The 14,821-nt window shown below is 32.2% G+C and overlaps 1 protein-coding gene across 5 annotated transcripts in view; it reads right to left on the bottom strand.

The window, feature by feature from the left end:
* Positions 1–14,821, bottom strand: part of LOC106467506 — a 115,103-nt gene that overhangs the window by 26,123 nt on the left and 74,159 nt on the right. For 4 of the 5 annotated variants that reach the window (XR_002612437.1, XR_002612434.1, XR_002612435.1 and 1 more), the window contains exon 9: positions 10,925–10,969. Coding sequence is in view for 1 of the 5 variants with exons in the window: in XM_013927866.2 (XP_013783320.2) it covers positions 522–723; positions 1,794–1,904; positions 9,985–10,140; positions 10,862–10,969 (577 nt within the window). In the remaining 4 variants the exon portion in view is untranslated. Of the gene's footprint in view, positions 1–521; positions 724–1,793; positions 1,905–9,984; positions 10,141–10,861; positions 10,970–14,821 lie in introns of those variants that run through there. The other variant, XM_013927866.2, reaches the window with a different exon arrangement.

Raw genomic sequence — 14,821 nt, 5'->3', positions numbered from 1 at the left:
AAAGAACTATTAACAAATCCTGAAAGAGAGAATGTGACAAGTGGGTGTGTCAGGAGGGGTCTGATTTGTCTGAGCAATAACAATTTTATAGTGAGTAATTTACATTCTATTTCATAGTTATTGGAGGGGTGGTTGATAAAATTGGGATGATGACATGCTAAAAGAAAATGTGTCACATTAGGGGAAATTCAGGACTTTTTAAAATATTGCCTTATAGAATTAAGACCTTAAAACTTATATATTACTATAATATGGATTATTAGCTAAGATTTTATGCTATTCTAATTGGTATAACATAAACAAAAAGTAGTTTAATAAAATTTTGAATGTAAGAATGTGTCATGTGCAGTAAAGGATACCCATGGCAATAGGGTTAAGCTAAACAGCTGATAATCCTATACTTTGAATTTTAGTTAAATCTAATTATTATATAAATTAAACTGTTACATTTACTAGTGTTTTGACAAATCATTTTATTATTAGTATTTCATAGTTAAAAACTTAAAAAAAACAATACTTACCTATCAACAGAAATTCTGAATCTCTGGATAATTGAAGAACTGTATTTAATAAGTTCAAAATTAAATCTTTTCTCTGGCCATTCCATTCTAAGATACAGTTGTTCAATAACTGACAAAGACAATATACAAGAGGAGCAAAGTTTACATTTTTCATTGATGAATAGACTGATGTATTGACTTGGTTATTTTGGTCACAAATCACCTGGAGAAAAAAAAAGTATACAGACTACAGGTACTTCTGCAGAGTCCCCAAAAGTGTTCTGTTTCAAGAGTAAATACAACTAAAATTAAAAGTAACAAATATTTTTATTTCTTGCTTTTGAAGTTGATATGTCATGCTGTGTTGTTGCCTACAGTGTATAATTCTTCTTGTGATTTGTGGCATGTGCACATTTTACTAACATCATGACATTACAAACTGCAACATTAAGTGTACTTTATGTGACATAATGTTAGTGTATACTGATTGACTGACAAAGACAACACGAAAGTTACTGTATAGTGGTGCGAGTGGTTAAAACAGGTGACCCCTCCAGGCAGTCTTTGGAAAAATATCTAACTGCTTATAAACTGTCTGGTTTTCTTTATTGTTCTGTCTTACAATAAATATTTATTAACATTTGTTCAGCATTTTAGAATAGTGTGATTGTTCAATACTTCAGAAGTGTACAAATGGATCATTAGCAATAAATATAAGCTGTAAATACAACTTTTGCTGCTAAACCAGTTTATTAACACAAGTGGTTGGCTGTAGAAAAAGGGAAAATAAAAGTAAACAGAACAAGGATATACTTCAATATAACTTTTCAGAACAAGTCTGTTATTAATCACATACCTTTGTTAATATCATGGTTCATTTACCTAAATAAAAATTTCTAAAAAATAAAGGTGAAATGAAAGTACAATGAAAAAGTAACTGATGAATGAAACTGTTTTAAAGACCCAAGAATCCGTCAATACAGAAACATACAACACTTGTAGAATGTAAGTAATAAAAACAAATAAGTTAAAGTATGAAAATATAAAGCTTACTATCAAACTATAAATCTATGAAACATAACAATGGTCTGGGTTATCTGGTTTTCTTAGTCTATATATGACGCCAATAACTCATGAAAAAAGCATATAATTTGGGATTAACTCTAGGCATAATTTTTGGATAAATAACGATTTTAGTTTATCATTAACTAATCCTTCAACTGTTTTAAATGTAACACACAACAATATTTCTACATATTTTGATTTTCTATTCTTTTATTTAGTTTTACTTACCAATAAGAGTTTAAGGGCAAGTTCCACATAACAATCAGGTAAGGAATGATCCAGGAATGGATATACACACTCCTCAAGAAACTGGTTAACTGATAAGATATCAGTCTGTCTCTAGAGAAATCAAAAACCTTTAATAATCCTTGGGACTTATGAAAGCTCTGTGAACAAAATCAACATGTGAACTATCAATATGTGTCCTAAATTTTAAATTCTTAGAATTAAAATAAATTTCTAACAGGTACTTATCTCTGAAACACAGTTTGTTTCTTCTTGTTGTGTAGAACTTCCTCTGTCAACATCATGTGACCTAAAATTCTGAATGTTCTTGATGCAGTGTAGTACTTACATCATATCTACCCATAGTTCTCTACTCTCCCACCTTGCACATGTGTTAGGGGACTACTTTAGCTCTACCTTCCTGTCCAAAGCCACATTTTTTTGTTGTCATGATGTAAAGCCACAAATCTCATGGTTGTGGGAAGTTGGACTGGAATACGTTCAGAAGTATGTATCTATTTAAAATTCATTTTAATTCTAAAATATGTGAAATTAAAACCAGGCAAACTTACCTGTGAAACACACTTTGCCTGATTACTCACAATGACAATGAGGAAAGAACCATAAAAGTGACAAGCAGTGGAGTCTAGAGTTGGGCAATTGGTGGTATTTGCTATTTGATTATGCGATGGCTCCACTGATCAATTAATACAGTGTTTCTTAGCATACATAAAATAAATAATTTGGTAGCTAGTGCTGCCTGACAGTTGCTTTCCTTTTAATCAGCAGTTCAAGCAGAAAAAATAAGGGTGAAAAAATAGTTTTGGGTGCTGACACACAGTTGCCTTCCTTCTAGTCAGTAGTTCAAAATAGGTGACATTGGTAGATAGCCTCAGTAGCTTTGACATAACAAAGAAAGGGTGAGCAAGCCTGATGAAAATTGGAATTGAACCAAAGATCCTCAAACCACTAGTTCCCATGAATCACCAAATCTGAATAAACTTAAAGTAGCAGAGGATATATTCCCCATTATGTAACTTTGTACTTAATAACAAACAAAGATAATATTAATATTCCAATTACTTGGACAGTTAGAATCATCCAAAATAGTAATAATTAGAAACCCCAATTTCAACTAGCTGATTGTTTTAATTGTAATTTCAACTACTCAACTGTTGGAATAAGTAAAAACAATAATAATCAGGAGTATTAATTTTCATTAATCAATTTCAATTTTTGGAATAAATAAAAACAGTAATAATCAGAAATACTAATTTTGATTAATTGATTTAATCATAACTAATTTTCACAGTCACTACTTACAGGTAATTGATTAAATTGCTCAGATCTACAGTATGGACTAAAGCACTTCACCAATACCAAGTGATGCTAGTGGAATCGAACATGAGAAATAAAAAGCAGAATAAGGCCAAACTATATAAGAAGGGCTAAATCTAAATCTGAGAAAAAGAGAAGAGATAGAGGAGCAGGCATATTTTAAGAGTATATGATAATTAGCAATGAGTGATCTGTTGCTTTATAAGGACATTCAGAAGAACCGTTCTTTCCAGCAGAATATCTAATTACCCAAGAATCTAGTACCTGTCCTACTAGACAAGACAATAGGGGTGGTGGTATGATGGAGGGGATTGCTGGGACTGAAGTTACCACAGAATGTGCCTTAGCTTACCCTGTACCCAATGCTTAGTAGTCAAGTTGGTTCACTTCTTAAAAACTACAGTAGGTGTACCTCCAAGATGCAGTATGTAGCCTCTCAATTTCTTTTGTCAAGATCTCCTCACTGAGAAAAGACCAGCATTTCCCCTAATGGGCAAAATATTAGTCACCAAATGGAGCTGGATGATTAATTCAATTAATCAGTTTCTTATGAGCATCAATTACATTTATTAATGTCACAAAAATAATCAACAAATCAAAATTTGTGTTTCCCATCATTATTGTTTTTGATTATTCCAAATATCTTGGGAATTTAAATACTGTCATTATGATTCTTAATTATTATTTTTAATTAATTAAAGTTTGTTCAACTTAATTTATTAACGTCATGACTCAAGAAAATAATCAACTAAAATTTCTAAAGTTTCTTATTATTACTATTTTTGAAGATTCCATTATACAATTAATTGAAATATTACCATTATACAATTAATTGAAATATTACCATTATACAATTAATTGAAATATTACCATTATACAATTAATTGAAATATTACCATTATGATTTTTTATTAATTCAAGTTTGTTCAGCTTTGGACTGGCATGACCTAGTGACTCTATTTGACTCCTATTAATTGCCACCAAAAATGCTTGGACTTTCAACTCTGAAGGCATTATATTTGATTTTAAAATCACAGCAAAGCTAGTAAGGCTATTCACCACTGTCCCTAATTCAAAACTACTGACAAGATGCATCTGTTGCCAATTCTTGGGCTAATCTTTACCAATGAATAGTGGGACTTACCCCTATTTTTGGCCATGACATTATACAACTGAAACAAAGAGCATGTTTAGTGGCACTGGCTATCACATTAGTGAACCTTATTTCACAAGGCATCCACTCTAACCACCAGTCTAGCTGACCTTGGGGGAGTATATTGCTTATTTATTACATGCTGTAAATGTAAACAGTGTTAAATTACTTAGGGCATGCATGCACTGAAGGAGTGAGCTTAGGGATGGGGTCCAGCCCTCCTGTTAGCTATTTTGGTATCTGAATATACAACACAATTCTATCTTTTTAGTTTTTTGTATTTTGAATTTATTCTTGTTTCTATAAATATATGCAGATTCCACATAGCAATGGTCAAGAAAGCTGTCAAGTTCATCTTGTTCTAAGTTACATTTGTATCTAGAGGTTATGGCTTCATCTATACTGAAATGAGAATGACCAGTCACAGGGTTAGTGATTGTCACACTGGATAATGCAAAGTTCCTTGCATGCTAAGAAACATTAAATTTAGTCAGTGGAGCTATAATTATCATCTTGAGATGGTCTAGTCAGGACAAGAGAAAGAGTTAACCAGTGAAAGAGCAACAGCCTGTCATGCTTATTCAAGCAAATACACACTGTGTTTGTGCTCAACAAACACACACTGTGTTTGTGTTCAATAAAGATTGCTCATTTTGTACTACACTTTGTATCCAGCCTAATTATTTCATTTTACATCAAACCAGTTATTAGAAGATCAAGGATTACTTTCTAATTGATATCTTGAGCAAATCTCCTGTTATCTAGTGGACCTATCCTACATAACATTAATGTCAATGCAGCTTCATCTGAATATAATTTTAAAATTTATGGAAAAAGTATGGACTAGGAAAAACCATTTTTAGATAGTTGAATACTTATCTCTAATCTAAGGTACTTTAAACAATGAGAAATAGATTACTGTTATTTGCTCAGTAACTATTACAATACACATGAAAGATACAGACAGCTTTTTTTCAATCTTTCAACTGCAAATTTTCTTTGTTTGGTGTAAAAATACAACCAACATATATAAACAGTGATATTGTCATATCTAATATTAGACTTATCATTTTGTATATTGCTATATCTATATGTAGAGCTCAATTAATTTTAGTGTCAGTAAATTATTCATACTTGCTTTTTATATTAAGGGTCTAATATTATTTAAAAGAAAAAAATCCTATTCTTTTTTCTTGTCACAAATTTAGAGGCTTTCTGCTAGTAATAATTAACTTATTCAAAATACAATAACAGTAATTCTTACCTAATGATGATTCAATACTGTGGGTCAAAATGTTGTAATTATTAAAATAAGAATACGCCTACTGCAAAAGTTGCTGTTATTGTATTCTGAATTAATTATTCAGTTCAGTAGTTTCCTCACTAAACATTAGTTATTAATTCATTATGAAAATAATTTTAGACCTGGAATTTCTCACCAAAAAAAAAATTAAGTGCCCAGATTTTTAAAAATAGTACTAAATAATCTAAACACTTAACATACTTAAGCATAAATAGAATGATAGTTTTATATGTAATAAACAAAATTGGAATATTATTACAATCTAACACGGGATGCAGCTATACAAGTTTCTTAATATAGCATTTAAATGTCTAGCTCTAAATTTCCTAATCCAATTCCCAACAACACCCTTAAATTATAGAATATGAAAAGTGTTGCACTTTGACCTACCCACAGTGAAAGAGCTAAACTATAAGAATCAACTTACAGTTAATTAGTTAAAGTAGAAGGGGCTAAGTTCAAAGATCATGTCTCATGATAAGGTATAAATAACCTATGTCTAGACCCTCAAAAGGATTATGGTAAGCAGGGTAACATTTGCTGACTTGAACAGGATGAAGAAAATGTTCACCATAAAGAAAATCAAAATTCAAAAGGACAGGTAAAATAATAGAAGGAAAACAATCAATACCCTAAGATGAAACCCAAGTTTTAGGCAAAAATACTCCAATGAGATATAAACAGAAGAATCTACTGGAAAGCAAGGTGTGAGATGAATCAAAAGTATAAGATCAAACATCTCATGCCTGATGCAAGTAACAGAAGAAAATAGGCCTTGATCTACAGATGATAAAGTGAACAAGTCATTAAAGGCTCAATTGGTGTTGAAGCTAAACAAGACCCAAATCTCAAGTTTGGCAACACAGAATCATGTGAAAACATTGTAACTGAAATGCCTGAAAAAAGCTGTAAAAAAACAATACACACAGCATCCAAAGGTGGCCAATAATGCATATCTGTATCCAGAAAGGCCTTTCTCATGAAAAGAGATACATGAAAAAGGATACCACATTTTAAGGAATGGGAGGAAGAAAGCAAAGTTTTGAAGACACCTGTTACAAGTAATATCCCAACAAGAATTGGTACACTGCAAGGGATGAAAGGCAGTGCAGCAATACCTTGCAAAAATATGAGAAACACAAGATGAATATGCTATATGTTTGCAAAGGACCATACAACAGCAACTGTGAATATGTAGACTTTAAACCTCTGAGTAAAAGATGAAGGTTTAAGGTTGATGATGAAGGGTGAACAAACAAGGAAGAGGATCTTCCCAAGAGAAAAGGCATAAAAGAGGAAACCATGATTGTGCTAACTTGAAGTTATGAGAAGAATTCAGCAATATGTAGAAGACATCTTGGAAAGAACAAGAGGAAGAAGGCACAGAGAAGAGTAGGCATAAAGGATTAAATCCTTCCAACTCTGACTTAAGGAGGATATGGAAAGAGAATTAAAAATGAGGAAGAGAATAACTGTCTGAAGTGGCAAAAACATTGATCATGATTATCACACATTCAAGAAAAAAACAGAAGGGAAAAGCCAATGCAGTAAAAGCTTGACAACTCCTTGAGAGGGAATCCATCAGATCTGACACACATAAAGATGAACATTATGAGAGTGAAACCACAGTAACCAGGAAACACCCATTTGACACAGACTGTGAGAACAAATGCCCCCCCCCCTTAACAATTCTTTATAGAGTAACAGTTATATGTGGTGGAGACACAGTATCAAGTGATGACACACCTAATGGACAACCCATAGCTTGAGAAGGTTTATATGAGATATTGCAACAACAAGGGGTCCCATTGCTGGAAATGAATTGACACCCTAATCCAACATATGCATCTGTGAAGAGATTAAGATCCATCAATGGTGGGCGAAAAGGATACCCTCCAGTGATCAGTTTCCAATTCAACCAGAAATGGAAGGAAGCAAGTGTGCCACAGCTATTTTTCCACTGAGACATCAAATCATATTCAAGAGAACATGCAGAAATAGGGAAGCCACAGTCTCCAAAGAAGAGAGTGTCTTTAGCTGTAGATATGACAAATATAAGCTTATATACTCACAGCTCTAAAGCTTGAAAAGCCAAAAGAAAAGGTTGAAAAATCCCAGATGAAACCAATATAATTAAGAATCTACTCAGACTTGAAAGTGTGGATAATCTACCTAAAAGATGTAGCCAACTGTGTGGTGAGCTAATTGCATGCCTAAGGTTGTACATTCATAAAATTAGTATGAGCCAGTCATTCATGAAACAGAGGAAACCTTATGCAGAATGAATGTGAGAGACTTGCAAAGACTCTGAACACTTGTCCATATGTGTATGGAGCAGAGGCGAGACAAAAAGGAGGGGCTTGAAATATTTTTACCACTTCGAAATGGAAAAATCTCAGAAATCAACAAGATGATTGGTATATGGGATGTGTAGCTAATCACCCTGCAAATCTACTTTGGCCATCCACTGGATTCATCAGTGAAACTTCCATAGCAATTTCATGTTCTCCATTTTGAAATGATATACATGATATTGATTGAGTAGGAAAATATCTATTACACACCTCTAATCCCTGCTCTTTTTTGGAACAACAAAAAGATAAGAGTAAAAATCTGGAGACTGAGAGTAGAAGAGTGCATGATTTCTATTGCACCTTTGAGAAGAAGATCTGAAACATTTTGATCCAGAAGTTGCTGACAAACTGGATCCTGTGGACATGAAAAAGGAATAAGAAGGGTGGAGAGAGGAGAAAAACTATAATAATGAAGAAAATGTTGAACTGAAGAATCTGTTGAACCCAAGAGACCCACAAAAGTACTGAGATGACCTCAGTGGTCTGGATGCCAGATGGGTCACTAAATGTAATAAGGCAATGAGAGGGTTGGAGGTGGTTCAAGAAGTAGAAAAGGCTGATGGAATAAAAGAGCAACAAGACCCAAATTGACAATGGGAAGATGAACTACTCAAAGATAAAGAATGAGATATCAATGCCCAAATCAACTCCTGCTAAATTACCTCTCCTGTATATGAAACTAATCTGTTAGAAATACCTGCAAAGAGAAACTTGCAGGAAGGAAGCAGGTTTAAGTCCAGCTACAATATTATCAGAGATTAATATGTCATAAAATGGCAGTACAAGTGATTTTATCAAAAGAGCAGAGCATCCAAGACAACAAAATAACTAAGTCAGTAAGGACAGATGACAAAGAAAACAGCAAACATGCAGAAAAGCTCTGGAGAAAAACAATCAGGAGACCAGAATAGCTTATACCTAAAAGCTACCAGTCTCAAAACAAGACTCATAATCTATCAAAATAAGGAAAAATGTCAAGAAGTCAAAGAAATTTATGTAGCAATAACCCACACCCCTCAAATAAAAAATTTCAGTTTTAAGTGACTGTGAAGTCAAATGATTCAAATGAGAACCCTGCCAAAATATCTGCAGCATGAGAAATAAAATGAATATGGAGAAAATGAATGCTAGGTTGATTTCTGGAAGAATCAGTATTAATTCTAGTATCAGGGGAAGGTAGGAAAAATATTGTAATACAGAATCATCTAACACAAGACAAGTCCCTCAGGTTTTACAGAAATAGGCTCAATATTTAAATTAGCACATACCTAAATTTTAAGCTGAATCAAGTCAGTAAAAATGTTATAAAGAAAGAGGGTCAGTTGATAAGTCCTGTTCTTCAGAAACAAAAGCAGAAGAAGCCTGGGCAAAGGATCAGGCTTTTAAACAACACGCAAGTAAGGACAATCTTCTGTGATATTGGCATCAACCTCAATGTGAAATCCTACAGAAATAACCATAGGTGATTCAGCATGCATGACCTGAATAAGTTGATCAATCAGGGCAATTAAAGCAGCCACGAAATCCCCTTATACACCCATATTCAAATGGAGAAATGTGTCCTCATCTGAGGGATAAAAACTCCCAAATTAGCAGAAATGTAAACATTAGGGTTAATAGTAGTTTCAATTCATACTAAACAGAACTAATTATGCGAAAAGAAAGACAGTCACCATTAAATTTTGGCTTTAGGTGGGAAGTAGGGGGAAAGTAGAACTATGAGTAGGTATTACTGTATCAAGGACGTTCAGAATTTTAGATAACACGATGTTGATAGAGTGAGTTATACCCAACAAGAAGAGGTGAACTGTGTCTCAGTGGTAAATCTGCCTGTTTTGAACATTATATTAATGTCTGAACCAATTTATACACTTAGCATACCAAATATACAAAAACATTTATATTCAAATGACTATATTCATAAGCATGTTAGCTGAAAGAATAACAACAGTATTTGGAAAAAGAACAAACCATTCCAAGTTATGTATGTACAATGAAGAATGATGTGTTTATGAAAAGTGTAACGTAAGCAAGCAAAAGTTTCACCTGTAACAGTGTATGAACAAAAGTAATAATGTTCTGTTCCAGAGATGTTATAGACAGATCAGCATTGATAATGACGTCTTTCAAGATTTCAATCAAACATTCACATGAAGAGGCAGAACCGTTGTAATGACAGACTCCTGGTATTGCTTCCAACATCTTAAAAATTATAATAAACTCATTAATTTGTGTATTACAAAAATATCATTTACAGATGCTATAATGTTTAAGAACATGCAATTTTGGCTAGGAATATATGTTATTTAAATCGTTTGAATAAAAAGTGTTTCAGAACAATTTTTACAACAGAATTTTACTGACAATATCACTTTTCATATAATTTCTTGATGAAAAGTTACATTAGATCCCAAAATTACCAAATGTGAAATGTTTTTTGAAGCTTGCAATTACAAGTATTATATTTTCAATAAACCACCATTATTTCAGTTACACTGAGGGAGGTAAGAAAAAAAACAGGCTCAGTAATGTAATATTTTCTGTATAACTATTAATATTACTTGGTGGTGTACACAAATCAAATATTCTACAATTGAAGCTAAAAAACTAAGCATTCACTGTAAAACAATGTCAGGTACCTCATACAAATACGTTCACCTGAGCAATGTAAACTACCTGTTGCTTTCTATTGATCCACCTTATATTGGGACACATTAATAAGAATCTCATGAAGGGTTAAAACTTCTAAATATAGTTATGTTATGGATGGAAAATTAGTTAACATAACAGCCTTATAATCTACTAATTAACATTAACAAAAATTTAGTACTTAAAAGACTTAAATAGTAGCATTTACAGAAACAACCTTATGCATACAGAAAATTATAGCCATCCACAGAGAAAAAATATATGTAATACTTACCTCTATTAATGCTGGTATTTGTCCTGAGTTTTCAACAGCCTGTGTTGTAATTTTTTTAACAACTTCTCGAGGACACTGAAGGCACAAAGGTAAAAGCTGACCAAAAACCTATCAGAAAAAGGTTCATGGTTTTATGGAAAATATAAAGTTATAATCACTGATGATGATGTGAAAGAGAATGTAGTGAAAAGACTGTTATATATAAAATATTGAAAGTGGCAAAAATAACACAAAGCAGAAGGTGAATGATTCTTGAACATAATAGTAACTTAGTACATGTTTCAAATAAAATAATATACAAGAAATAGTGCTCAAAACTATAATAGTTTTTCAGCTGTTTATAGGAATGAATTTGTTAATAAAACTTTCACTGAAACTGCTGAACTCTGAGCATTTTGTTTTAGTACCTTTTTAAGGGATAAAGCAGGCAGTTATTTTTGTATGCCTGTACAGTATAGTGCTAAATTCCAAACATCACAGAAGGATGACCAATATTCAAACACTTGCAATGTTTAATGGATCGGCTCCAAACTACATACTGTTATAAACATTTTCACAAATTCAAAGTGTAAACTTATTACTCTGGGGAATTCTCATTGTAAACACTGTAGGGTACATAAGCTGATAAATTCCACATTGTGTTCTCAGAGCAGGGGTCAAGTTAGCTTATTTCTGTGTGTGTGCTTTGTTGCTCTCAAGATTATCATATTGTGGTGTCATGTAAACATTCTAATGACACAAGCTGTGATTGGTTGCTTTATTTTCATTGACAGTAAAATAAACACAGAAAATTAATGTGAGATGTTTAACAGTTCAAAATCTGAAGAGAAGTACTTTGATACTTTGTGGCCAATAATAAAGAAAAAAAGACAGCTAATTCACCTCCTGAAACCTCCTTTTGACAATGCTCCATTTCATGGCAAGGTAGAACTCAAAAACACCCATGTCCTACATACACCAAACAAAATAGGGGACATTAAAATATAGAAATTTAGTACGGTGAATATAGAATCCAGCTTTGCATGGCTTATTTTTGATATTAAGGACACCTTGTTATAGGGAGCATTTGGCTGCAAATGAAAGGGTGCCCTTAAAGTTGAGATTTTCCACTGTATTATATTTACACAATTTTTCACACCCAATGAATCCTGTTAAAAACCCTGAAAGAATGAGAAGTACAATGAAAGAAACAATAATAACAAATAACACAAGAAAAAGTAAAGTTAGTTTTGTTTTCACAACTATAGAGTATCTTTGCATTTCTTTACACTTGCAAACTGTGAGTGTATTCAGCACTTTTCTCACATTTTTCAGAATACTGGTGCATTCTCTGAAACCTTTGAGATATCTACATAAAAACACCGATAGCTGGTTTCAGTTTGACTGCCAATTTACCCACCATAACACCTGTGCAGCTATAATAAAGTAAAGAATTATCAAAGTCTAACTGAGTTATCATTGTTTTCAAATTGACAACAAGTAATGCTAAACATGACTTTATCACATACTTTCAATACATGGATTATTTGTGGAAATTCATGTTGACCTTAAATATCATACAAGTATATTGAAGAAACTCGACGATTTCAGTGAGTTAGTGATCTTATCTCACTAACCCAAAGATATTGCTCAAGATCACTCACAGTGAGAAAGATTACATACAACTAGTCATTAATTCATACATTAGGGGTGGCTTATTTTGAAATAGTGGTTGGCTAGCATACAGTGTAAGGAGATACTTGTCCTCTAGGGGAACAAACAAGTTCATTCTGTAGCACATACACTGAATATTTATATTTACTACTTCAGTGTATTTTATAGAAATTGGAGGATACTTCAAAATATGCTGTTCATATTTGTGTGTTTTACTGAGAAATGGAGCAACACAAATATAATTTGTTAACTATTCATCAATAATGAATTTTCCAAAGTTTATTTATTTTCCAATGACCCCTTGCAGGGTATAAAAGTACATTACTGTTTCTTTCTGTATTTTTGTAACTGAACATTTCACTTAAGAGCATTTGATCTCTGTTTTCTTCTTGCCATTTGATGTTTTTGAAAATACTGCCATAAAAATGCAAGCAATATGATGTGTTACATACTGATCTTGATTCGAAGTGCATTTGGAAGGTATCATATACTGTATACAAGGATAGCAAAGCTGGTATGTTTTCGTCCCCCAGTGTCGTCTTTCCCCAGCCTTTTGTGGGACATCAACATTCTAGAATGCTTCAGAAAGAACACTGTACCATCAAAGCAGGTGTAGTGGTTCCTGACTTACACAAGGACCCATATACAAGGTTTTGGTCTTTTAATCTTCTTGTTGAAACAATCACTGACAATATTGACTTTATTTGTAACAAGTGTTGCTTTCAATCTTTACTATCAGTCTATCATATTTTTAACAAGATATTTTTTACTTTTCCAAATTCCCAATTACAGGCCTATTATATTTTCAAGTTGTGTTAGGTGACTGGAAAACAGAGTTTGCTAAAGTTATAAACGAATGTGTTTTTTATAACTACAATATATTTGGAATACTAATATATCACTATTATTTTATAGTGCATTCCTGATTAATGTTGTAAACATAGCTCATATATCATGTTTTAAAATACATTACTAAACATTATTTTGCATTATAGAAGTTCAGTTATGTAATTAGTCAAATGTACTGAAAATACTTGAGTGAAAATCTGTATAGAAATAAGGTGGAGTTGACCTTGAGAACAAGAATCTTCTGAATGTAATTGTGTAGTGAAAATGTTAAGGAAGTGTAGTGATATTTTCCTTAGCCTTCAATTAATTTTGATGTTGCTACCACATATAATGACATAAATCTTCAATTAATAAAGAATAGGATCATATGGTAGTGTACAAAATATATGTTGAAAAGTTGCAGAACATGATTTTATACATTGATGAAAATATTAGAAGCTTAAATTCTCATTTATGTTACAATTATAGCCATTTTCTACAATTGTACATTTCATAAAACGTCTAATAATAGCAAGTAGTTTCACCATTATGACTTATATTTGTATTTATTGTAGTATAGGTTAACCAAGAAGAACATTGAAGCACAATAACAACATAAACATATATATACAGACAACAAATTAGCTGCATGTTAATTGATACTGTTATCTTAGGTGCACTAAGAAACATGATTTTTTATCACACCGCAATATTTGTTGTTTTGTAATGACTTCCTTTTTTATCATTAGTCAAATATATATTTTTTTCTACCTGAAAAAATGTAGCAGCAATGCAACAGTAAATTTCTCTATATTTAATATGTTGAAAGACTGGGAAACTTTTGGGAAAAATGTACACATTCTTTTTTATTTCAGTTCAACAAGTATTTTTTTTCTGAAATAAACATCTTCAGTTTTTGATTTGATTCAGTTGTATTTACTAACAAAACATGTCAGTGCTATCTAGTGAGTTAAAAAGCAAACAAATCTAATAATTACCATAACAAGTTGATCATGTAATATCTGCCATCTAATGACAATTTTTAAAATTATATTCACAATGTTAACAGTTTATAATATGATAAATATTACAATTTCCACGATTTCTATCGAATTTATAAGGATTATTGACAGTTATCTATCTGTAATGAAACACCATTATCAGATCTATGATTCTTATATAGAATTTTTACATAAACATCAGTTCATTTACCAATAAAGTATTGTATTCCAACAAAAATTAATTTAAGACAAGAAACTTTGCAAAATGAAATATAAAAATTTGGCAATATATTGTTGCGTCATCGAGATCATGTGATTCTCACGCTCTCTACTTTCTAGAATTATCCTGTACTTTGGCGAATGTTCTAGTTCTTACTAGATATAGGGTAGTCGGGTATATAAAAGAGGGGGACAACGTGACAAGGTAATGTAATGTGTGAGTAGATAGTGAGTAATTGAACTGCAGTCACAGGGTACT

The sequence above is a fragment of the Limulus polyphemus genome, unplaced genomic scaffold (assembly GCF_000517525.1).
Source record: "Limulus polyphemus unplaced genomic scaffold, Limulus_polyphemus-2.1.2 Scaffold2638, whole genome shotgun sequence".
NCBI lineage: Eukaryota > Metazoa > Arthropoda > Merostomata > Xiphosura > Limulidae > Limulus > Limulus polyphemus.
Note: the sequence above shows the minus strand (reverse complement) of the source record. Positions and strands in the feature narration are given on the sequence as shown.